This window comes from Cimex lectularius, unplaced genomic scaffold, assembly GCF_000648675.2.
Source record: "Cimex lectularius strain Harlan isolate CLEC.00 unplaced genomic scaffold, Clec_2.1 scaffold360, whole genome shotgun sequence".
Classification (NCBI taxonomy): Eukaryota; Metazoa; Arthropoda; class Insecta; order Hemiptera; family Cimicidae; genus Cimex; species Cimex lectularius.
The window spans coordinates 159,676-187,069 of NW_019393442.1; the positions used below are offsets into that span (position 1 = coordinate 159,676).

Sequence of the window (27,394 nt, forward strand, 5' to 3'; positions counted from 1 at the left end):
ATTTAACTAACAATTTATTACATGGTTTTGCTCAAAATAATGCATTAAGGACAAAAGAGGCGTTGCGATTGTGATACTGATTTGTGATACACGCTGTGTGACTGTACGTGGCGTGCGCTTGACGTCGCATAGATGTGCACACCCTACCAAAACGTGACAAGGCGTCGGGTAGCGTCGCGTAGCGTTGCATCGGGTGTGTTCCCTCCTTAATTAGACCCCACCAAGTTTTTACATATGTGGAACACTGAAAATTGCAGTGTACAGCGATGTGCACACTCTACCAAAACGTAGCAAGGCGTCGGGTAGCATCGGGTTAAAGTTATGGAACTAATTAATAATTAAGTGTGTTAAGATTGTTATATTATTTGTATCCTTTATTATACTCTAAAGTAAGGCTCAAGGAATGCTAAATAGTGAAGTTAGAGGGGAAGAAACCCCACGTAGAGATCTCTGGGGAGGTTGTCAAATTGACGGACCTACTATACTCGTGTCAACCACCAACTCGTGACTACTCAATTCGTAGGTCCGTCAATTTGACAACCTCCCCAGAGATCTCTACGCGGGGTTTCTTCCCCTCTAACTTCACTATTTAGCATTCCTTGAGCTTTACTTTAGAGTATAATAAAGGATACAAATAATATAACAATCTTAACACACTTAATTATTATTTAGTTCCATAACTTTAGCTAATTGCAAAGAAATAGTCTTCTCGACATATATTTTTTTCTGTAACCTTAATCAATCCATGCAATTTTTCATAGTTTAAGTACAATTTTCTTGGCTCTTCTTGGCCCTGGAAATACTGACATCTACGGCGCTCACCCACATGTTGCCCCCTTCTAATGAGCTTAAAGTAAATTGCTTAATTTCACGAAGGTCATATATCAGTAATGAAAAATTAGCGTTTCATTGCAAAAACCTATTTTTCGGTTACAAATCTTTTTAGAAAAGTCATCATGATGTTGAAATTTGGCAAACATAGAAATGATTCAGGAATCCAGAAATTTTATGAAAGAAGAAAAGCAGAATGAACTCTTGAGAGCAGTAAAACCACGTGAAATTTTTATTCAAGTGATTTTGTACATTGATTGTTGGAAGTTACAATAAAAAACAAACGAATCTTACAGAACTTTTAATGTCCTGACCATAAAATTTAAAGTAAGATTAATATATTCTATGGGACGCAGGGGCTTTATGGGGAAAAGTTGTCAAAAGTTGAAGTGACATGAAAAGTGAAATATCTTGAATACACTTGAGAATGAGACTTGGGGAAATAGGGACTTTTTAGACTTGACGTGTCGCAAAACTTCCTGAAATATTGACGCGGGGCACCCTGTACATTTATAACCTAGGATGATTGGTAATGAATAATTAATAATTGAATAATTGAATAATTGCCAAATAGCTGGCAGTCTCTTTTATTACCTCCTGTGTAAAAATGATTACTTGGAAATTGGGAAGGTATATGGTCTGTTAATTTTGTTATATTTTTTAAACATTTTGATTAATTTCACTAGTTTTCGTTGTCCGCTTGACCAATTAATATCAATCAATTAATTAAGATTTTTAGTTGAGATAAAAAAGTAATAAATAATAAAATAATTGAATTAATATTTTTTGGAAGGAATGCTTGGAACCAAATATTAAATTTGATAGAAAACGTGACTTTTTTATGTCAACTAATAACCTTAATTAATTGAACGATATTAATTGGTCAAGCGGACCACGAAACTAGTGAATTCAATAAGTTTAAAATGAAGTATACTTCACTAAAGCTTTCCGTGGCCATATCATTTGTCGCAGAGAATCAAATAGATTTCACATTTGAAAAATGGCAAAAAGGAGGGAAAATTCAAAAGGTGGGGTTGAGATGGAAAGTTGGTGTCCGAGTGGATCGAAGTCACGATAGCTCAAGTGGTAGATCAACGGCGTATCTAGCCGAGGGTCGTGAGTTCGAATCCCTCTCGTGACACTGACTTTTTTATTTCAGCTAAAAACTTTAATCAATCAATCAAGCTTTCGAATACGAATTTGCCTCAGATGACAATCATAATAATCACGAATAACCACCCGAATCAGGGAAACATTTTAATTATATTTATGTTAGTAAATTATTTAATACTGCCAAAGTCATAAATTAATTTTGCAAACATTCATTGGGAATAAATAGTAGCTACAAAATCTAAAAATGTTAATCTGCTTTTATTGCAAGTTATACTTTTTTAATGCTTTGCTGTAAAATTTATTTAAACAACTTCTGAAAAAGGATCATCTATCAGAAAATCAATAGATCGTTTTCCTACGTCAAACCTTCAATAAAATGAGTCGCTTATTTTGAATTATTGTATCCATTTCGTTCCACGTTATTCATATTTCAAGGTTCGTCTTTTGAAAATGTGGGATACGGACCGGATCGAGACTTAATCGTTTTGTGGGACAAGTGTACAACACGGTTGAATGGTTCTAATTTTTTTGTTTATGCTTCAATAAAATAAAACTGACAACCCCCTCGTATGAAAAGGAGGACTAGTTATGCCACGGACAGGCCGACCTACACCGGCCAAAGCCAATTAACGACCGCAAGACGAATGGAGTAGAAAATTTAAAAAAAAGTCTCGAGTTACTAATTATGATTGGCTATATAACAAGAATCGGCATGGAGATAAGAATTACATGGTTTTTATTCGGATCAAGAAAACTGTAATTATAAAGGAGATAAATATTATTGACGATCTATTGGATGGTAATGGTTATAATTCGCACAATAGTTACCCTCGAGAAATAGCAAGGACGGTAGGAATTAAAAGCTAGCATGGTTGAATTATGTTTTTTTTCACACACATTATAAAGCAATATCTAAAATAAATCTCTTCAACAAAAATCACCCTGTAATTCGGTCATCTATCGCTTTGTGTCTGACTATGTTCGCTGTGTAGGTCTGTCAGACGAGTTTCTCCATTTCACCATATCCAATGTTGAGTCTGTGTGATTTCTTTATGAAGTCTCATTTATAAAATCCTGACATCACAAACACGATCAACAAAAATAATAAGCAAAACTACATAAAAAACATACATTACTTAATGAAGGGTGCCACTCCTTGGTTCCATATAGAAAGCGTGTAGGAATGCCACCCGACATGAGAGTTGAGCTTGAGAGTTTCATCAAGTATTTGGGCTCCCTGGTCGAATTTTTGGTTGAAACTAGGTTGTTTTATTGCATGTGGTTCTGTTGTACGTACTGTTTTGTGTCATCCAGTGTGTTTTGAGAGTGAATGTATTTATTACCGTGAATGTGGAATGTGAAAGGGCCGAATCCCCCCCCATCATCCTTCAATTAGACTAGCTACATAATATGTGTGGCGGGTGATGGAGCAATATCAGGTATACCACCACCCTGAGTGATGGTATATATGTAAATAAGAAAGAATGTATTTAAGAGTAAGAGTGTGAATGGGTTCGGATTTAAAATCTAATTGCGTTGGGGCTGGAATAACCTAGGTGTTGTTCGCCCCTGGAACCCAACTCTTTGGATGGACGGATAAGACCGAGGTCTGACCCTAGAATGCCAACACTCGGGGTGGTGATTCTCCAGGTCTGCGAGAAGTGATAGGCCCAATTCTGGCCACAAGTGTATAAATCTTTTCAAGAAATCGTGAAATGCCGTCTGGTTACGTTTCGATCTTTATTGAGATCATCTTCAGTGCTCAAAGTGTTTGTTATTCGTGTAGATGTGTCATTCTTGTCTTTCGTGTTGAGAATGCATTTTGAGCCCTGAAGATGATCTCAATAAAGATCGAAACGTTGGCACGACAAAGAAAATGTTTTTCTAAAACCTACGTCACACCAGACCGCATATCACGATCTCCGAATAATCATTAACTAACGGTCACTAAACACCACACACTTTTGAAGAAAGACATTAAAACAGTACAACAGACCACGAACACAATTGGAAAACAGTAAGTCAAACGGCCTTGACAAATCAACTAATTTGTTAGAAATTACATATGCACCGTAATATGTGAATGCCACACCTCTACATCGGAGAGGCGGTACGAAAAATTAAGATAGGTACAGACAGCAATGAGGTAAAATCTAACTAGAAAAGCTCAGAGAAAACCACCACGAACTCTCTACAAATACAAGAAATTGCTATTCCTACAAAACGGAAGAAAAATGAACATACTCAATAACTTGTAAAAATACAAAAATAACACATTTAAAAATAAAAACTAAATAAACGCGCAAATTAACAACAGTTCGTTTAGATGTTTCAAAACAGTATTAATCAAAAAGCAAAAGGAGCAAAACAAAGAAAACGCCGAAGAGTCGTGAGTTCAGAAATCGCACAGAGCCAACACTGAAATGTCAAAATGCCGAAACGCGTCTGACAGTCCAACATTGATCTAGAAACCTACTTTTTATTATCCATTTTCAATTAGCATTTAGTTACTAGCACACAATTTGATTATTTTACATTTTCGAATAAAGAATTAAACATCCAAACTTTGAAATTTTAACTGATGCTCTCTACTTGTTTTAATTTACAAAAGTGTTAAAATATTTTTTACTCTGTCGACATTTAAAAAGTATATTCATGTTTTGCCCCTGTTATGGGTCGATTTATATCATGAATCGATTTTTTTATTTGAAAAAATGTTATAAATTATTATTATTGCATTATGGTTTAAATCACTTGCAATCAAAACAAAGTAAACAATCAGCGACGTTCATTGATAAAGGATAAAACAAAACCTTATTCTTTGCAAACGTATTTTCTCTTTTTATAATCTTTTGAACAGCTCGTAGAGTTCTGCCTTAATTAGGCATCATGTGGTGCCGTTAGCGATGAATCAATTTCTTTCATTTTCATTATTCAAAGCTTTTCATTCATCGCATGACTTTTATAAATAGCGTCGTTACGAGGTCAACAAGCGGCAAATTACTGTGTACTTCAAGTTTATCATAGCAGCTACGTGGTGGACAATTAAAATAAAAATAACACCTCCCGGGCACGAGGGTAAACTGCGTTCAAATACATAGAACACACATACATACACTGGAATAAGTACACCAACATTACACACACCCTACGGTTACCGTCCCTAGAGAACTTAATCCTTTTTAAAAATATGTATCCTACTCACGGTAAGTTGTTTCGCAACAATCCGGATTTCGAGCCCTTCAACCTGCTGATGAGCTAAAAGGCTCGAAGTCCGGATTGTTGGGAAACAACTTACTGCGAGTAGGAACCATCTTTTTAAAAAGGATTGAACTCCACACCCACTACATCATTCATAATTTCTAGAGAACTTATTTCACAGCATGTTTTCAGGGTGGCGGACTCGGATCGAGGTGTCGATGGTCCGCTGGGCAGGGGATTTCTTGAGATGTTAGATGAACCGAGGGTTCCGGGGAAGTCTATGGGGTGTGGTGGCAGTGCACAAGAGCACATCCCTCTCATAGACCCCTTTATTAAAGGTGTTTCGATATTTCTATCATTGTGCTCAATCTCTGGGGGGAGGGGCACCCTAGTGGTGCGTCGGGGTTTCGCGCCGGGAGGCTTTCCTCAGCCTGGCATACGGCTGGCACATATAGACAGTGGCTAACCTACACAAACAACACTCGCACTGAAATAAGTACACGAACAGTACACACCCTACGGCTACCGTCCCTAGGAGAACTTAATTCGCGGCATGTGTTAGGGGTGGCGGACTCGGACCGAGGTGTCGATGGTCCGCCGAGTAGAGGGTTTCCTGGGATGTTTGATGAACCGAGTGGCTTCGGGAAGTCTGTGGGGTGTCGTTGGCAGTGCACACGAGCACATCCCTCTCATAGACCCCTTTATTAAAGACGTTTTGATGTTTGTGTTATTGTGCTCAGTCCTGGGAGGGGGAGCACCCAAGTGGCGGTGTGTTCCTCAGCCTATCATTCCCAGGCTGCAGTTTGGCACATACAGACCGTGGCTAACCTGCACAAAAAACTCTCGCACTGATTCAGTACACGAACAGTACACACCCTACCGTTACCGTCCCTAGAAGACTCCTTTCCCACTTTCGCAACCTGGGCAATATTCCCCACCAACTACAGCGGGAGTCAAAGGGGCTTCAAACCTCCAAACCTAAAGGAGGACACAGACGTCCTTCTCTCAAACATCGCCAGTAGGGGGGTAACCTATGTTCGCAGCCATACGACCGCCAGACGTTCCCCCAAGGGCCACCTCTGGCTACGTCAACATCGGTGCAGGAGACTTGGGTAACGGACCTAGCCTCCTTTACAGAATCGGCCTCCCTCCAGCCCACTCTTACGGAAAAACGAAAAAGAGGGTGGAGGAAGGGAAGGACTCGACCAAACCTGCCGAGGAATCGGAAAAAAGAGGCATATTGTTTGTATTTGTTGTTCAAGAAGGAAAAATGGTACACAAAATGTTGGTAAAAATGAATACACACAATAAAAACGTGAACCCAAACAAGCAAAAATTTATATAGACATAGTGAGAAAAAAAAGAAGAGGAAATGAACGCAATTCATGCGAAACCAATCACTACGAACTTTAACGAGAAATAATTTTGTTTTTGGTTTTCTGTAAAGAGAAAACGTTTAGAAAAAAGGTGAAAATCTGCCCGGTGGGTGGGTGCTTATTTCGTTTTGTAAATTCGAGAAAGTAACTGTTTTAGGGCAAACAGTGGGGCCCCGTCCTTAGTCGACGCCTCCTCAAAAGCCGCATATCTCAATAACCTCGATACCAAAGCCCACACTGTCTTTATATCTAGGTTAATTATTCATAATCCTCAATTAAGAGGAATTAAATTTAAATAACAACACGCTAAAAACACTAATCGTGTTCCGTGGTGTTTTTTCAAGAATGATTACAGTGAATTTAGTAATAGGTCGTAAATAACGGTTGACAACCGTTTGCATTATCCGACGTATTGTGTTTGCGAGGCAAATTTTCCAGATTTCCCAACACGTTTACAACATAGAAATATTGAAAATTTATGTATTTTTTTCATCACACTATCACGAATAGTTCATTCGATTTCAATTTCAACTATATCTTTCGGTCTTTTGATAATTTCTTTGTGTTATGAAGCCTATTTTTTGTGGGGTATCAAAATACGAAAAACCTACAAAAATAAATGACAGTTTTGCATTTATTGAAACCCTATCAGGTTATTTCACATCAAATTATTTACGGCTGACTGCACAATCTGTGACCTTTTGCAGTATGGCTAACAGCGAGAATAAACGGACCAAAAGAATCGTTTCAGATTACTTTATCACATATCAACTGTCGTATAAATTAATTTAATTATTGATCGCCGCTGGACCCGAAGAATCATTGAATGATTGACGTTCTTGGCCGGCGCATGTTAGTCACTTTCTTCTGCCAAACAAACAGCGAGAGTACACGGACCCAACGATAACTGTAGTTCATATCAGATCAGATTTGTATTGATTTCATGATTATTTACTTCAGCTGATATAATTAAGCTTCTAATTTTCTTCGCCATGACGACAATCGAGCTTAGCGTCGAATCTCTTTATTAATTATGATAATAAAAATGTTTTGATTAATTAAGGTTTTTAGTTGAGATAAGTCAGTGTCACGAGCGGGATTCGAACCCACGATCTTCGGCTAGATACGCCGCTCCTCTACCACTTGAGCCACTCGGACACTAACTTCCCATCTCAACCCCCCTTTTGAAATTTTCCCTCCTTTTTGCCTTAAATTAATTAATTGAAAGATATTAATTGGTCAAGCGGACCACGAAAACTAGTGAATTTAATAAAAAATAAGTGTTTAATTTCTTATATTTGTCTATTCAAGGCAATATTTTTATCTCGAAGGTATTGGAATATGAGCCTAACATGACTCAATGTTCTCTTAATAAACACGTGGTGTTGTTTGTACATGGGACGAGCTTTGAACTGGCTCTTTACGGTTCGCCACTGACTGATGTTCAACGAAAATAACGAAGGAGAAGAGGGCGTTCTGCCAGAAAAGGGTAACTAAATTTAGTCAAACCGGCCCGTCGTGGGAATGTGTTAGTGCCTTGTATAAACTTGGCCGTTTTTGATTCAATACCGTACCAATTGAACCTCAGGTGTCCAAAAAGTGTTTGAAAATATTGTCGTTTTTTATAAGTGTAATTGAAAATTTTCAATGTGGCTTATGTGGAGTTATAAGGCCAGACCATAAATCCGGATTCGTTGACCATATAAGATTAGACTTTTTTTTGTAAGTACTTAAAACATTAATCAACCACTTAACATAAAATATAATTAGATTTAAGAATCAGATAATTTAATTTTTTTCGGTAACAGTATTTCACCAATGGTGTACTTTGTAAAAGACGAATACAACTTCATCATCAACAATTGTCTTACACATGCAGGATGACAATCGTCATTTAGCTAAATAATCATAACAAACCTGTAGCTAACAATTGTAAACCTTTTGCAAATAATAATAAATTTTTAAAAGTCCGAAATCAAATATTTTTTTATTATTTGCTACCAAATAAAATTTAGTAGTCATTTGTAATTGATTCGGATTTATCATGTTAATCAAACAGAGAACAAAAATAGACAGACGGTGATGACTAAACTGGTGAAAAATGTTTAGCAACTTAGAGAAAAACACAACAAATTTACTGTTTAAAAAACAGGGTAACGTTCATAAAATGAAGGTATACCTTTACAATTATATATTAATCCATATATGTTTTAATGGTCAATTGACCAAGTTACTTATTTCAATTAATTATTCTTTTTATGTAAGGCCTTGGTTGAGATAAAGTCAGTGTCACGAGCAGGATTCGAACCCACGACCTTATAATTATATATGCTTATATGCTAAAATAAATAAATAAATGTGTGGTGTTTGGTGACCGTTAGTTGATGATTATTCGGAGATCGTGATCCCAGGCCCTGAAGATGATCTCAATAAAGATCGAAACGTTGGCACGATAAAGAAAACGTTTTTCTAAAACCTACGTCACACCAGACCGCATCTCACCATCTCCGAATAATAATAAATAAATAATGATGAGAAGTTTTTGCGTTTTGAGGCTACAGGTGTGTTGACAATTTTTTCTACTGATATCTTGTGATGATGGTTAGGCAGAAAATGTATCAAAACACCGAAATAACTTTATTTAAAACAATTAAATTTAACTGACAATTTATTACATGGTTGTGCTCATAAAATTTAAATAACAATTTATTACATGTTTTTGCTCAAAATAATACATTAAGAACAAAAGAGGCGTTGCGATTGCGATACTGATTTGTGCTACACGCAGTATGACTGTACGTGGTGTGCGCTTGACGTCGCATAGATGTGCACACCCTACCAAAACCTGATAAGGCGTCGGGTAGCATCGGGTAGCGTCGCATCGGGTAAGCGTGTTCCCCGCTTTAACAGTTTAACTTCTGTTTCCCCATATGTATTTTTTTTAATTTTGTTGGTTTTAGAGGTACGTATTTACACAAAACATTCACGCTAATAAATACATTCATATTGGAGAGGTCGTAGCATCTCGGTAGTATTACTACAACCCAGAGATACGTAAAAGGTTTTTTTTCTTTTTTTTTCTTTTTTTCTCCCCAGCTAGCTAACTACTACGGTCATTGCCGGCCCCTCACGTATATAACCTTCTTGCATTTTTCTTTGTTCCATTTCAACTTCATCTCAATCTCAATCACTATATCTCTTCTTTTAATTTTGTTTCCTACCGACCAAACAGCGGAGTAATCTACAGTTGGCAGGGCTCAGAGTACGGGTGCACGACTGAGGTCCCGTCCCTACAATTAAATAAAAAGTCGGTAGGATAGTCATAATCCTTCCATTCGTGCTAATAAATACGTTCATACAGTATGTACAGAATTTCATTCATCCGTTAGACTAATTTCCTTTTGACGGGCTTGTGGAGTACTCGATATTCCTCGACATCCACGTCCATTTACACAAAACATTCACGCTAATAAATCCATTCATATTGGAGAGGTCGTAGCATCTCGGTAGTATTACTACAACCTTGATATCGGTGACAACAAGATTTTGATTTTACGTATTAAGGGAAAAAAATAATATAAAATCAATAAAAACCTCGGTCGTTTTATTACTTTTCAAATTTAATTAAATAAATAATTAAATTAATCTCCAATAACAATATTTTTTATTACAATCTATTGTGTGTTGATTAGTTTTTCCAGTTATGAACAATGTGACCGTTTGGTTTCGCTGTTTGTCATCACTATGATTATGTGGGCAAATAAATCCCAAAATAGATAAAAAATAATCTACCAACCAGTGTAAATATTTATACAAAAGTAGGCGACAATCTTTTTATTAATTTTTAACAACTTGAACAAAAATATGTGTTTGTGTGCCTGCTTCTTAAATAATCACTCCGTCGTTTATTACTGCTTTATAAAATATTTATATATTTTTATTTATTACTTATTTAATAAAGCGAAATCTTTCTTGCTGGTTTATTATAATATTTTATCAATATATCAGGAAAAAAATTGATTCGATTATAATTATTTAATGAATATATTAAGAAAAAATCAAATAAGAAAAATATGTAAAAGAGTCAATAAACATTCATGGGTACGGAAGTTTCTTTCCATATTTGAAAAATCAACTTAGACGGGAGTGGAACTGCAAATTCAATTTTAGACGTCTAGATATGTTGAGCTGTGGTGTGAGATGAATAATAATTTTGAGGTCAAACCGGCCGAATTCCACGGAGTTTCAAACCGTATAATGTCTATATTCAGCTCAATGGGATGGAGAGGCGACCCCTGTGTTTAAATTTACATATTGAACTAACCGTAATATTTTATTCACTGTTTATATAAGAACGCGTCAAAATTGAGACATACCGTTTTTATAAAGTTATTTGAATTTTATGTTTATTAGTGGAATATTGTACACGTATAGGAGGATAGATAGTCCGAAAATAATAAAGCTCAAATGTTTAAAAAATCGACTTAGTGAGTTATCAAAATGGGGTTACATTTTCGTGAAATTCATTTACAAAATAAAATTTCGATGCATTTAGCAACAGCCGCATTATTTCTGAACAAGTTTTAATTTTTTTTTCAGAAGGCAAACAATAGTATATTTTTCGAAAAATATTCTGCTTTAGTGAAAATTTTTTACGAGTATACACACATAAATTAATTAATCTTTTATGTAAGTTATTGGTTCAAGTGGAAAAGTTAGTGTCACGAACGGGATTCGAACCCACGACCTTCGGCTAAATACGCCGCTGCCCTACCATTTGAGTTATCCTGACTAAGATCCACTGGGACACCAACTCTCCATCTCAACCTACCTTTCGAATCTTCTCTCCTTTTTGCCATTTTTCAAATGTCGTGTTATCTGGATTTGATTTTCGTCGACAAATGAAATTGGCCACGGAGAGCTTTAGTGAAGATATACTTCGTTTTACTTATTAAACCCATTACATTTCGTGGTCTTAGTGACCAAATAACGTCTTTAAATTAATTAATCTTTATGTAGGTATTGGTTGAAATGAAAAAGTTTGTGTCACGAGCGGGATTCGACCCCCCCCATTAAAAAAAAGCAAAAATTTGAAAGGCAGGTTGGGATGGGCAGTTGGTGTCCGAGTAAATCGAACTCAAGTGGTAGAGCAGCGGTGTATTTAGTGGAAGGTTGTGGGTTCGAATCCAGCTCGTGACACTGACTTTTTCATTTCAACCAATACCTTACATGAAAGATTAATTAATTGAAAGAAGTTATTTGGTCAATCGTACCACGAAATATAATGGACATAAATTAATAATCACACGACGTAATTATATAATTTTTTAATTGATCTATAGAAAAATATACATTTTTGATTAAGTATTTTATAAAACGAACTTGACTGTGATTCATTGTGTTATTTTATTAGCTTATTTTTTTATTTTGTTTTTCTATGTGCTAGTTGTAATATGATGTGATACTTGTTAATGATAAATTATTGTAAACATACACCATATAATTGAAGACAAAAAAAAAATTGAGGAGATAGTGAGAAGGAGACAGCTATACCAAATACAAACTTTTAGATAAGTAGATCATCAACACATAAACGGTGAGAACATGAAGATAGACACTTTCAGAAAATTTTTTTCGAGAGGTGTACAGAGAAAACGAGAAATAAAGTTGCTGTTAAACAGCAAGGAAGAGCAAGAATGAAAATTCGAATAAAGGGAGCAATTCAACCAACCAGTGAAATATTAATACGAAAGGATCCAAGGCTTTTTTTAATTATTTGATAGTTAAACCGAATGTGTGAATGACGAAGAGACGATTCAGTCAATAAAAAGAGTTCATACGTTAAAACTTTTTCAATCAATGTGCACCAATAAAATATGTAGCATTGAACTGGATAATTTGAATAATTCAATGAGCATATTTTTACGCATTTAGGAAAAATGTTATGTCAGAACAAAATGTTGTATTGTCAAAATATACACGCAGAGAAAAATACACTCAAATATTGCTGCTAATAACAAGAAATGTTGTAGTAGAATAACTAAATAATAAGTCCTTATTCGTATTTATTTCTTACCTTTATTTCTTAATACTATATAAATAAATAAATATAAATATGAAAAGGGAAAAAATATAGGCAAAACAATGAAAGTTGAAAAATGAGAGAATGATAAAGAGGAAGAAACTGGAGAGAGATAGATAGAATATAGTGCGATATAGAAAACAAGATAGAAAAGAGTCAGAAAGTGAAGAAGAGAGAGAGAGAGAGAGTGAGAGAGAAAGAGAAATAAAGAAAGAAAAAAGAGAGTGAGAGAGATTTATAATTGATAGAGTTTGGGTGATTGATGATGTACAGAGATAGAGAGATAGATAAATCGATTAGCTAGAGTATCTAAATAGATAAATAAATAGGTTGACAGTTAAATAGATAGATAAGTACAGGGAAGAATTCACACAGAGAGAGATAAATAGATAGATAGATAGACAGATAGATAGATAGATAGATAGATAGAGAGAGAGAGAGAGAGAGAGAGAGAGAGAGAGTGAGGGAGAGAGGAAGAATTTACAGTTTCTGAAGTTCTCAGGAGGGGGAGAGAAAGACAGGCAGAAACACAAACAGTGAGAGAGAAAGAAAGAGAGGCAGACGGAGAAACAGCAAGAGAGACAGAAGAGGGCGATAAAGAATTGGGAGAGAGATAAGAAAAAGTGAGTAAGTGAGATGAAAGATGGTTGTTCGTGTTCAAAATAGCAAACACACAACACTTAAAAATAATTGAAGCTGAACTCGTCCATTTAGGGCCAATTCCGGCACCGCCAATTTGTGTATTTAGTCGTTACTATTAAGTATTTGTCAAGTATCTAGGGTAGGTACGTTGCAAAATGTTAGTCACATTAACATCTACATGATGGAGAATCGTTACAAAACAAGTAATTTTAAAAATAAATTCCTTAATTGGCTGACCTCTTTGTGTAATACCGTTTAATTTTTTCTGAATATTTTTTTATAATTACGTTTGTATTTAGGGATGGCTGTGAGCTTGGTATAGGTGTACGTTTAGCAGGAAACGAAAGACAATTCTTTTCCTGACGTTTCGAACATTTATTGATTCTTCTTCTGCTGGCGAAAAAAAGATTAATGTGAATATAAACTTCTATTAGGTTTCGTGGTCCGGTTGGCCAAATAAATTATTTTCAATTAATTAATCTTTATTTACGGTATTTGTTGAGATGAAAAAGTCAGTGTCATGACTGGGATTCGAACCCACGACGACTAAATACGCCGCTACTCTACCACTTGAGCTATCGTGACTTCGATCCACTCGGACACCAACTTCCCATCTCAACCCCACCTTTTGACAAATGAAATGGCCACGGAGAACTTTAGTGAAGTATACTTCATTTTGCTTATTAAATCGATTAGGTATCGTGGTGCGATTGACCAAATAAATTCTTTTCAATTAATTAATCTTTAATTGAGGTTTTGGTTGAGATAAAAAAGTACAACTATGATATTTTTAGGCAGTACAGAAGAATTAACAATGAAAATAAAACAATGTGATTTGTTTGTAGTTGAATATTTAAATTAATACACTGATATTAATTGTGTGGGACAAATATATAACTAAAATACTACTATATTGTTCTAATATGTATAATGTATACTACTGGAAGGTACACCCTGCAAATTACCCGGTGGTTATGTGTTTTCGTCCATTTTCGCAGTGGGACACCGATTGGAAACGCTTCCGCGATAGGACGGCAAATCTTTCGCCCGTAATGTATTCATTGAACAACCTAGATTTTATAATGAGCAGTATCCGTTTGCAATGAAATGAAATCATATCTCTAGACAGTTTCTTAACCGGTCCCATATAATTTCACGTTCTGTTGTCCCGTGTGGGATGAGCGTCCTTTCAAATCCGCTTCGTCCGATCTCTAAAAATGTTTCGAAAGTTCTTTTTCCATCGCTTTTTATAAGCTTTTAAGGTCAAGTTGTATGTGTAATTTATCAGATGTATCTTCTATTGGATGACTCCTATTGAGAGACTTTTCTGCTTTTCCTTCTTTCTCCATTACTGAGAGGATCGTCTACATTTTTTTTATAATCCTTTATATTTAGTGATCTATTGACCATATAACTTCTTTCAATTAATTAATCTTTTCATGTAAGGTTTCTGGTTGAAATGAAAAAGTTAGTGCCACGAGCGGGATTCGAACCCACGATTTTCTGCTAAATACGCCGCTGGTCACCACTTGAGCTATCGTGACTTCGATCCACTTGGACACCAACGACCCATCTCAACATAGAACCTTTCGAATTTTCTTCCTTTTTGCAATTTTTCAAATATCGTGTAATCAGGATTCGATTCTCGGCGACTAATGAAGTGGCTAAGTGTTGATGTCCGATTGGATCGAAGTCTCTATAGCTCAAGTGGTAGAGCAGCGGCGTATTTAGCCGAAGGTCGTGGGTTCGAGTCCCGCTCGTGGCACTAAATTTTTCATGTCGACCAAAAACCTTACATAAAAAGATTAACTATTTCATAATATTGATGAGAATGTGACGTGTGAAGTGCTGTTTACAAGTGTTTACACTAAACGAATTCCAATCGAAATTTCTAAATCTCTTTCCCCTGGAAAAACTAATAAAATATTATTTTTNAAAAACTTTATTCTACCATTTCCCTCTGAATATAAAACGAATAAATTTAAGTAAAAATACTCGCTTTATTATAAAAAATGACGTAATAATATATTTGACTCACTCCTACATCATTTGTCGGTCCTTTCCTTTAGAATTTCAAACAGATCCTTATGCAATTCGGCTAAGCCCACGTTCTCAGAGGTCGAATGAAAGTCTGGGCCTAACTACTAACAAAAGCCAAATTTGAGCTTTTAACGAGTCGAAAATACAAAAAAGTATGCATTTTACAGAAAAAAAAGGTTAATTGGCGCGGCTTTGTCCTTTGGATAGATCCATTCCTTGCCAAAGAATTCGCCCTTGTTTTATTAGACTAACGTCCTTTATTTGCAACCATGGGCCATCTAAAGTTAAATTTATTAAACCGGCTATGGGCCAGATGCAATAAATATTTTTCAACACGATCTCCACCTTTTGAATATACTCTCCTTTGTATAATAAAGTCACTTAGAAAATCAAATAAATTCAATTTTATTAAATAAATTACCAAGTAAATCCCGTTAAACTTTACCATAATAAAGTATAAAAATATAAACATACATTAGCAGCATACTATGAAAATACACTTTACATATTTGTCAAATGGATTTTATTTATTTTTGTAAGCGTACATGATAAAATATTGCCGTTTTTCTTGAGAGGGTAGGGACCGTTTTTCGGACTAAAAATCACCGTTTTATGTATTTTATATTAAACTAGTTAAACTAAAACCTTTCTTGTACAAAATGAAGGTAGTCTTGTGTGATTTTGTGTTTTAGAAGTGCTTCAGATAATTGGTTGATGGTTGCGAATCAAGTGTTCCGGTATATTTTGTCCTTTCGTTATTTGAAGAAACTGGATTTTATACATATTTTGAGTCAAAAATATGCCCTCCCAGCATCAATATTGAATCATCTATCAACACCCCACTGCAAGAGGATTCGGAGTTTAAAGTTTTTATGGAGTAAATTTGACGGGAATTCAAAATTAAAAAGTAAAAATTCAAACTCGATCAAAAAACCCGGTTCTCCTGAAAAGTTGTATTTTTCACTTTTCATCATATTAGGACGAGACTTTTATCTTATTTTATATTTATAGAACAATAGGCAAACTCTTGTAGCGAGCAGTCGTCGGAAAAAATACCCAGCAGTGGAGAAATGTTTTTAAAGGCGTAAGATTTTGTTACAAATTTAGGTTGTTGTCAAAAATCACTATTATCACACAATTTTAGCTACTGATTTTTAGTATAATAGAAAAAATAGAAAAAAGATTGGAAATTATATATTTTGAGAAAATAGCACAGAAAATGAGCACTTTTTGCCCTCACATTGTGTAACTAAATGACCTCAAAAATGGTACTAAAATTTGGTAAAAGTTTAAATTTTGATGTTTAATCAGACAGTAGACTCTGCTGAAATCGAAAGTCTTATCAAAATTGAAAAAACTAAAATCAGGTAAACAAAATATAGTATTAAAAAACGAGCTATTAGGCCTAAAAACGGTTGCAACACCCTTAAGTAAAACAGCAATCATGAAAAGCTCTATTACTGAAGCCCAGAAAGGTTTAACTTTTAAATATCAGAAAAAAAATATTTGGATAAATTACTTCTATCAATTAATTAATTTTTTTTGTAAGGTTTTTGGTTGAAATGAAAAAGCTAGTGCCACGAGCGGGATTCGAACCCATGACCTTCGGCTCAATTCGTCGCTGCTCTAACCACTTGAGCTATCGTGACTTCGATCCACTCGGACACCAGCCACACATCTCAACCTACAACCGTTCGAATTTTCCCTCTTTTTTGCCATTTTTCAAATGTCGTGTAATCAGGATTTGATTCTTGGCGACATTTGAAGTGGCCATGGGGAGCTGCTAGTGAAGTTATACTTCGCTTTAATTATTAAATCCATTATATTTAGTGGTCTATTGACCAAATTACTTCTTTCAATTAATTAATCTTTTTGTATGTAAGGTTTTTGGTTGAAATGAAAAAGCTAGTGGCACGAGCGGGATTTGAACCCATCCAGCCGATAATCGAATGCTGATTCCACGACATTTGAAAAATGGCAAAAAAGGAGGGAAAATTCGAAAGATTTTAGTTTGAGATGTAGAGTTGGTGTCCTAGTGGATGGAAGTCAAGATAACTCAACTGGTAGAGCAGCGGCGTATTTAGCCGAAGGTCGTGGGTTCGAATCCCGCTCGTGCCACTTTTAAATTTCAGAAAAAAAAATACTTGGACAAATTACTTCTTTCAATTAATTAATTTTTTTTGTAAGGTTTTTAGTTGAAATGAAAAAGCTAGTGCCACGAGCGGGATTCGAACCCACGACCTTCGGCTCAATTCGTTGCTGCTCTAACCACTTTTCATTTCAACCAAAAACCTTACATAAAAAAATTAATTTATTATTATTATTATATTTTACTTGGACTGAAGGAATTATGGATTGGGTGTGTTTTAAAGGTTATTTTGTTTTCATTATATCTTTTAATAGGCTCTATGGGCTGTCCCTGAATTATTTATACCTAAAACGGATGCATGCTGATTATAATCTGCAAGAAAAATTAATAACATATTCAACAAATTGAAAGTATCTTTAACAAATTCATGATGTTGATTTACAGCGATTGTTGATCTATATACATAAATAAAAAATAATCGAACTGGCAAAATATTTTTATCATAAGAGGAGAACACGAGTAAGGAAAACACAACGGTGACAATTTAATATCTCTTCTCTTCGGCTTGTAGTTATTTCTAGTCACTATATTTTATCGACTGATCGCGTTTATTAATCATGGGCCGAGTTGCCAGTTTTCCCCCTGCCGAGTGGGTGTTGACAAATTCACAGGCCCTTCCGTTATGTCGGCGGTTGATGTAAGGCGTGTCAATTGATTTTTGTCGCTCGGAGCAGTATTGGAAAGCGGCCCGGACTTGTCGAAGTCGTAAAATTAGAGGCTAATTTATTAAAATAAGCCTGGAACGTTTAAACGGGTTTGCTCGGCCGAGGCGAACTGACGTCCGGTTGCAAAGGTTGAAATTTCTCGAAAAGGGCGTCGTTGGTTGTTGTTCTTTTCAACGCACAAAACGCAAATTGTTTGTGTCCAATGGTGTAAAAAGTCCGTGAAACATTCGTCAAAGGCGCTGACAGCATTGACAAATGAGCGAGTCGTGGGCTGACAAGTGGATAACTGCTAAATAAATTCAGCGGATCAGTCACTGCCTTCATTCTTCGGCCTCACTTCTGTAAACTGGCCAATTCTTTCGTGTTGCTTTCTTAAAAAGGCTAGTACTCATTATGTAATAATTTAATTGATAGTATCGTCCACAGTAATTAACTGGAGTAAGGCCTGTTTATTTAATATAATACATTATGAATATATAAAAAAATAGATAAAACACAGATCTGAAGATGGTATTACCTTCAAATAATGATAAAAATGATTTTAAGGCGATTCTACAAACTTAAACTTATATGTAGATAATTACAAAGCCTATAGGTTCTTTTTAAAAATTTAATGTACTACAATTAATTAAGGTTTTTAGTTGAGATAAAAAAGTCAATGGCACGATCGGGATTCGAACCCACGATCTTCGGCTTGATACGCCGCTGCTGTACCACTTGAGCTATCGTGTCCTTGATCCACTCGGACACCAATTTCCCATCTCAACCCCACCTTTTGAATTTTACCTCCTTTTTGCCACTTTTCAATTGGTCAAGCGGACCACGACATTAGTGAATTTAAAAATTTAAATTTTTATAATTTTAAAAGTTTTTATATTTTGACTTTATTGTCGATGTACAGGTTTGACAAGTATATAATTGATAAATAAATTCAGCGGATCAGTCACTGCCTTCATTCCTCGACCTAACATCTGTAAACTGGCCAATTCTTTTGTACTGCTTTCTTAAAAAAGTAGAAAAGAGGGAAAATTCGAACGGTTGTAGGTTGAGACGGAGTGTTGGTGTCCGAGAGGATCGAAGTGACGATGTCAAGAGGTAGAGTAGCAGCATATTTGGTCGTGGGTTCGAATCCCGCTCGTGACACTGACATTTTTATCTGAACCAAGACCTTACATAGAAAGAATAATTAACTGATTGAAAGAAGTAACTTGGTCAATTGACCACTAAATCGTAAATGGATTAATATTTAAAAAGTAAAAGGAGTATCACTTCACTAAACAGCTCCCCATGTCCACATCATAAGTCCCTGTGAATCGAATCCTGATTACATATTTGAAAAATTGCAAAAAGAGGGAAAAATTTGAACAGTTGTAGGTTGAGATGGAGAGTTGGTAACCGAGAGGATTGAAGTCACGAAAGCTCAAGTGGTAGAGTAGCGTATTTAGCCGAAGGTCGTGGGTTCGAATCCCGCTCGTGACACTGACTTTTTTATCTGAACCAACTCCTTACATAGATATAATAATTAATTGAAAGAAGTAACTTGGTCAATTGACCACAAAAACGTAAATGGATTTCTTAAAAAATTTTGTAAAATTTTAATTGATACTATTGTATACAGCAATTACAAGTTGCCGGTGTATGTAATATAATACATTAAGAATATATCAAAGCATAGTTAAAACACATGGACTATCTGAAGAGGTTTTGCCTTCAAATAGTGATACAAATGCATTTTAAGCGATTCTACTCACTTAAACTTACCTGTAGATATGTTCTTTTTAAAAACGTAAATTTATAAAATTTTACAAGTTTTAATTTTTTGACTTTCTTGTGGATGTACACGGTTTACAGCTTTATAACTGCTAAATATATTCAGTGGATCAGTCACTGCCTTCATTCTTCGACCTCACTTTTAGAAACTGGCTAATTCTTTCGTACTGCTTTATTAAAAAATTCACTAATTTCGTGGTCCGCTTGACCAATTAATATATTACAATTAATTAAGGTTTTTTGGTTGAGATAAAAAAGTCAATGGCACGAGCGGGATTCGAACTCACGATCTTCGGCTAGATACACCGCTGCTCTACCACTTGAGCTATCTTGATCCACTCGGACACCAACTTCCCATCTCAACATACAACCTTTCGAATTTTCTTCCTTTTTGCCATTTTTCAAATATCGTGTAATCAGGATTCGATTCTCGGCGACTAATGAAGTAGCTAAAGCCAGAAACACACTTATCCGATGCNCGATAGCTCAAGTGGTAGAGCAGCGTCGTATCTAGCCGAAGATCGTGGGTTCGAATCCCGCTCGTGCCATTGACTTTTTTATCTCAACTAAAAACCTTAATTAATTGTAATTTATTAAAATGTTAATACTATTTTTGTAATATTTGAATTGATACTATCTTCCATAGTAATTACAAGATATATTATACATTATGAATATATCAGAGTTATAACGCATGGACTCTTTGAAGACGTTTGGCCTTCAAATAGTGATAAAAATGTATTTAAGTCGATTTTACACGCTTTAGACTTATCTTTAGACACATACAAATCCTATAGGTTCTTTTTAAAAACTTAAATTTTTACAATTTTAAAAATTTTACTTTTTGGACTTTATTGTCGATGTTGTGTACTAGTTGTGAGACAAATATTTATAAAATTTTTATAATAGATAAGCCTGCTTTACAAGACACGTTTGTTAGGCACAGTCCAGTGGCTGTTTTATACCAATTCTTAGAATCTTCCATCCAAAAGTAAGACGATGCAACATGTAAAAGTTCGGGGTGATTTTGGTATACTGCGCCCATTGAGAGCTATTGAATCGCAGGTTATGTACCTATAGAAGACTGTGAGTCCCAATTCATTAAACATTTTAATTATAAGGTCCGGTTATGTTGTACATGTTTTAGATGTGTTGTTGTTTCTACTTAGCAGAATCTGCACGTACCGTGTAAGTTTATTCCAATCTTCCTCAAATGCCCATTCAGTTTATAGTGCCTCGTTAGGGATCCCGTTAGGAGATTTTTTCTGTTTCTTTTGGTGCCTGCTTGTTTTTCTTTGTTGTCTTTCTTTCGTAACTCGCCAGGTTTTTTACGTGTGGATTGTTTGTGTCCACTTCCAAAGTCTCCCTATGTCTTCTTGCCTTCGTTCTTCGAGGGGCATCCGCTTCTTCGTTCCCTACTCCTGCTGTCCTGTTTTTACAGATTTTTTCCATTTTTATAACACAGGTGCAATTGAAAACAATATTTAACAAATTGAATGTGAACTGTACCAGGCCTTGCCCTTTCAAATTGTTATTCGGGGAATGTAAGGCCTGTTAAATGGCAAAAATTAAATGGTAAAAAAAATAAATAAATAACAAATAAAAAATAAAAAAGTAAAAACTGCCTGACGACCACAAACCCATTACAAATATTTTATTTTTGAATGAAAATTCTTTTGGATTGGTTATGATTTTTTTGTTATAAATTATTCAATAATGAACTGTTTTTTGCGTGTAATTTTTTAATTTTTAAACTAAATTAATAAATTAATGTTAATGTTTATTTGTTTCAGATATCAAACAACTCCGAGTCTGAAGGACACATCAAGGTATGCGTGTTATAAAAATATATTTTGTAGGCGAAAGTATTTCATATTTTTTTATTAAATTTGGTCACTGTATAATTTGACTTTTTAAAAAGTCACTTAAAATTTTAGTTACATCTAGAAACTAAGCATTGGCATTAATTAGATAATGAAAAAGTTTTTTTGACATTTTACGTCATGTTTACTTGTAAATCATTATGAATTATTAGTATGTAGAGGACGATTCCATATTATTTTTAAGCCATTTTTGCCTTAGGTCCAAGACGAAGACTTACACGTATAAATTTTTTTTTAATGGTCAAGTTTTATTTCTATCACTTCTCACATTAGCTGCCAGAAGCATTCGGTGAAGGAGTATGTGGGTTAGATTTTTTCCAAGAGCAACATTTAGACGGATTAGAAATGTATTTTTGAACTCTTGGTGATTCACAAGGGCGAGAAAAAAATTTGGACCTTATAAATTACACGGCTTACATCTGACGGTAGATTGTCACATAAGGTGTTAAATTTATTTTAATTTAAAAATTTCTTACAAAAAAATAAAAGACAACGTTAAAAGAACAACCGCCAATAAAAATAGATATATTTTATTATTAAATAAACACTCAGCATGTTTTGTGTCGAAAGAAATTTCATTTTAAACCCAAAATGGTACAAAATTTCAAGAAGCGATTTTTTAAAAATTCTTTAAATTTGAGCTGTTATATAACTTGAACTTCTGCTTCTTTATCCGGCTAGAAATTTATTAAGCCGGCGTTGCCGTAAATCTTCTATCGGCGATTGTTATCGTTTGAAGTTTCACCCCAAGCCTCCTTTTTTTCACCCCTTATTACACAGCCTTAGCGAACTTTACATATTAACTTACATCAATTTCTCCTTCAGTGACAGGTGATATCATTGTAATTACTTTACTGTCGTGTGAACTTAGAGGGCGACAGACTACTGTTAAAACTACCCAAATTTATGATAATTGTATATTCTAGTAATTTTTCTTTCTTTGTAAGGTCTTGGTCGATATGAAAAAGCAAGTGTCATGAGCGGGATTCGAACCCAAGGCTTTCGGCTAAATGCGCCGATGCTCTACCATTTGAGTTATCGTGACTTCGATCCTCTCGGACACCAACTCTTCTTCTTCCCTTTCTATAGCTTTTAGACCTTTCCACATCAAACATGTAGCCAGTCATCTTCGCAACAAAAAGAGACCTGCATTCGATTTAATTATATCTACAAACCTTTGCAATTTACCAGAAAAATCCCTAGTTTTCATTACTTATATTTTTAACTTCACATTCTGAACTACACATTTCACAGTCTTTTGGAAATGTTCCACTGACATAAATTCTCTATAAATCAACGTCTATCAATCTTCTTTCATCCTACCGCCTTATCATTATCCTTTCTTTAATGAGTAAAATTATCCTGTTGAAGTTCCTATTAAATCGGTTTTAGCCCCGCTGGTTAAAAAATTATACTACTTTCGGGAGTCCGAGTGGATATTTTACCTGAATTCATAGCCGGGCGGAGGATGTTTAATAGTTAAAATTCCTAATAACTCTGGCCAAATATAAAATGTAATATTAGACTATTAAAAACATGTTCTTAAACGCGTGATGATAACGAATCAAGGATGCAGGACGCTGCACTGGCGTTGTCTTATACGGGATACTGAAGCGGGGGAGCAAATAACTTAAAAATATTTATTTGGGAAAGAAATAATTGACTTTAATAGAGGACTGTATGATAGATAATTAAACAGATTCATACCGAAGTCGAAACAGGAAACGACGCGACAGGACGATAAAAGAAAAAAAAGTGGAGATTGATCAGAGAAGATAAATAGGTAGAGGAGTGTGGGATAACGTGGTTTGAGAAAAAACAACACTTTGCGACTTTGGTGAGTCGTGAGGAGAGGAGCTTGGGAGAGAGAGAGAGAGAGAGAGAGAGAGAACGTGACAGAGAGATGGGAAAGAGTAAGCTATAAAGACAAAGGGAGAATGAGACAGAGGGGGTTACATTGTTTTTGTGTCTTCCTCAATAAATTATCATTAGATTCCTGTTGTTAAGTCTAACTTACCAGGACAACAATATAAAGTCTAAAATTTTCTAACACAGAAAGGGGGGAGAATGAATGAATGAACGATTTATTTATTGATCACGCAAGATTTGGCCTCAAGGACCACTCTTACCTCTAAATTTAATTATATATATATATATATATATATATTGACTGTGACTTTGTTTGGTTTCTGTGTGGGCACTATCACCACGACAGACAAGAATGACACATCTACACAGGAAACAAAATGTGAAAATTAAACAAACCGAGCTGTTTGTTGTGCGGGAGAAAACGCAAAAATGGCAAACATTTTGAGCCCATGGGCATTCTCAACACGACAGACAAGAATGACACATCTACACAGGAAACAAATACTTTGAGCCCTGAAGATGATCTCAATAAAGATCGAAACGTTGGCTCGATAAAACGATAAAGAAAATGTTTTTCTAAAACCGAAGTCTCACGATCTCCAATATATATATATATATATANCAACAGGACTCTACTAATATATTGCTGAGGAAGACACAAAAATAATATCTCTCTACGTCTTTTGTCCCATTCTCATTTTATTTTTCTACCGCCCCCTTTTTCGGATACTCTCTACCATCTCCCTTCTTTCGTTTTTTCCTCTTTATGTCTCTCTCCCTCTTTCTCTCTCCCTCTCTCACTCTCTCTTCCTCTCGTTCTAAAATTTTTAAGACGAGACATTTTTTTATTTCTTTGGGGTATTAGTGTGTAAACTCTGGCATTTTTGCAGAAAAGAATTATTTGCAGTCGTAGTTTTATACTTTGTAATTTGCAAGTGTTTACTGTTATATGTAGTATTAATAGAGTGTACATCGGATGGAAACTGAAATTTTTCGTATAAATATTTAGGTTTTTAATTTTTACAACTTTGAAAATCATGCATGCTAACATATAACTTATTAAATCTTACATCTTTGCAAAGTTTAGTCAAGCTTTACATATAAAAAAATATGATGTGAGCTACAACTTTTCGATTTGAAAAGAAAGTATTTTATAATAATCAAATTCGGAAGAAGTCTATAATGATACTACTTGCACATTTATTTATGTGCGATGTGTGACATGAATAGTTTACAAATAACTAAATTGCAAAGTGGTTTTAATACGTGCTATATGATATAAAATTCAAATCGTAAATTTGACGATAGTTATGTAAGAAAAATTTTCAAGACTAAACTTTTCAAAGATGTAAGATTTAATAAGTCAGTTAGCATGCATGATTTTCAAAGTTGTAAAAATTAAAAACCTAAATATTTATACGAAAAATTTCAGTTTCCTTCCGATGTACACTCTATTAATACTACATATAACAGTAAACACTTGCAAATTACAAAGTATAAAACTACGACTGCAAATAATTCTTTTCTGCAAAAATGCCAGAGTTTACACACTAATACCCCAAAGAAATAAAAAAATGTCTCGTCTTAAAAATTTTAGAACGAGAGGAAGAGAGAGTGAGAGAGGGAGAGAGAAAGAGGGAGAGAGACATAAAGAGGAAAAAACGAAAGAAGGGAGATGGTAGAGAGTATCCGAAAAAGGGGGCGGTAGAAAAATAAAATGAGAATGGGACAAAAGACGTAGAGAGATATTATTTTTGTGTCTTCCTCAGCAATATATTAGTAGAGTCCTGTTGTTAAGTCTAGGTTATCTGAGCAATATACAGTCTCAAATTTTCTAGTCATGAAAGAAAGAAAGAGAGGAAGAGAGAAAAAGAGAGTGAGAGAAAAGGGATTAAAGAGGAGAGTAATATTGGTATTGTGTCTTCCTCAGTAAATCATCGTTAGATTCCTGCTACTAAGCCTTAACTTATCAAAACAACAATTTAAAGTATTGCCAATAAAATGTTTTAAATTTTTTTCTAATTGATCGTGTAAAAAAATAAACAAGCAATGGAACGATCTTTTTTTCTATTGCGAATCTATATGAATTATCCAGTTTGCTTTATTTGGACATGATATAATCCTTAGATTGCTGTGGAGGAACTAAGGAAAATAAAGATATAACAAAATCATTTCGTACTTTTTTTAACCGAACTTGTATAACATTAATATAATCAGAGTTTATTATGCTTTCTTGAACATCTTCAACATAAGATATGCTATAGTAATGGGTCTCAAGAGGTCCTTCGTACAACCCCATTAGACGTCCCTCTTTTGACTTACTCAGGATGTAAATTTACGACCCTTTTATCTCCACTGCCGAGTCGTCCTTGACAATCCGGCTTTATTGTGGGCCGAGGGTGGGGCGTTTGGAAACGTTTATTATAAATAATGAATATTTAGATAAACAGTGGTGGGTAAAAAAGGACAAAAAACCGTCTGCCAGAAAATAAAACAGGTCGCCACTCCCAATGGCTCGGTGGTCAGTTAAAAATCCGAAGAATATTACAACCAGTTCGAGATTATTCGGATAAAATCCGTTTAATGCTCTTTGCGATTAAAACATAAGCATTTATGAACTTGATTAATTTCTAGAAGATAATTTTTATTATAGTAAATAGCATACGCTATCAACTTTTTTAGCGCTAAACCACTTACGGTTTACGGTTTCATATCATTATTTTCATGTCGCAACATTTCATTTGTTCAATCTTGACAAAAATAAAAAATAAAATAAATAAACCAGATTATAAATTATATTTTATCTTAGCTTTTTATAATTTGTAGTAATTTAATAATTTTTACAACCAAGTGTTGCAGAAAGATTTTATTGTTCAAGCTTTTAAAATTTTTAGACCGTTGCAGGAGAAACCTTTATAGCTTTGCATCAGGAGAAATTAAATTCTAATGGAAACAGTTGTAAAATGTAGTAGTATCGATAATATCGTCGTTTTTATGACTTTAAGGATTTCATAACCGTTTTATATATTTATATACTAATTTTGTCCTATGAAAATCTTTGATGGTGGAGGAATTGTTAAAACTCAATTTAATACTTCACTTAATTTAACGTTGACGTACAACGTTTTTGTAGAAAACGTAGTTGATAAATTAACAGATTATTTCTTGAACTAAAATAAATTTATACTCAATCAGTTAGAGTTCGTCGCCCGATTGACCAAATAAATTCTTTCAATTAATTAATATTTATGTAAGGTATTGGTTGAGATAAAAAAGTCAGTGTCAAGAGAGGGATTCGAACCCACGACCTTCGGCTCAATGCTCCGCTGCTCTACCACTTGAGAGAGTAAAGCAGTCCTGGGTTCGAAACCCGCTCGTGACACTGACTTTTTAATCTCAACTAATACCGTACATAAAGATTAATTAATGTATACTTAATTTATAGTGAAGCTGGAACAAATATGAAAACAGAATAAAGCAAAAACACACAAACCAAAGTTGATTGTTCATTTTACAGTTAATTTAATTAATTTATTAATAAATAATTGTATATGCAATAGGTCCATTATATTCAAAAGAATATTTAAAAAATGTATCATCAATTCTCCTTGTATTTTTTCTTGGAATGATGTTATGGCCGACGAATCTAGAAGTGTGATAGATGGAGGGAGAGATAAAGAGAGATAGACAGATAGGAGAGTAGTTATTATTTATGTAAGGTATTCGTTGAAAAGAAAAATTTAGTGTCACGAGCGGGATTCGAACCCAGGACC

The 27,394-nt window shown here is 34.7% G+C and overlaps 1 protein-coding gene across 2 annotated transcripts in view; it reads left to right on the forward strand.

Moving 5' to 3' along the window:
• The window catches only part of LOC106661681, a 72,814-nt gene that overhangs the window by 26,384 nt on the left and 19,036 nt on the right, over nucleotides 1-27,394 (forward strand). The window contains exons 1-2 of one of the 2 annotated variants that reach the window (XM_014385230.2): nucleotides 7,982-8,243; nucleotides 21,663-21,698. Coding sequence is in view for 1 of the 2 variants with exons in the window: in XM_014385229.2 (XP_014240715.1) it covers nucleotides 21,663-21,698 (36 nt within the window). In the remaining variant the exon portion in view is untranslated. Of the gene's footprint in view, nucleotides 1-7,981; nucleotides 8,244-21,662; nucleotides 21,699-27,394 lie in introns of those variants that run through there. The other variant, XM_014385229.2, reaches the window with a different exon arrangement.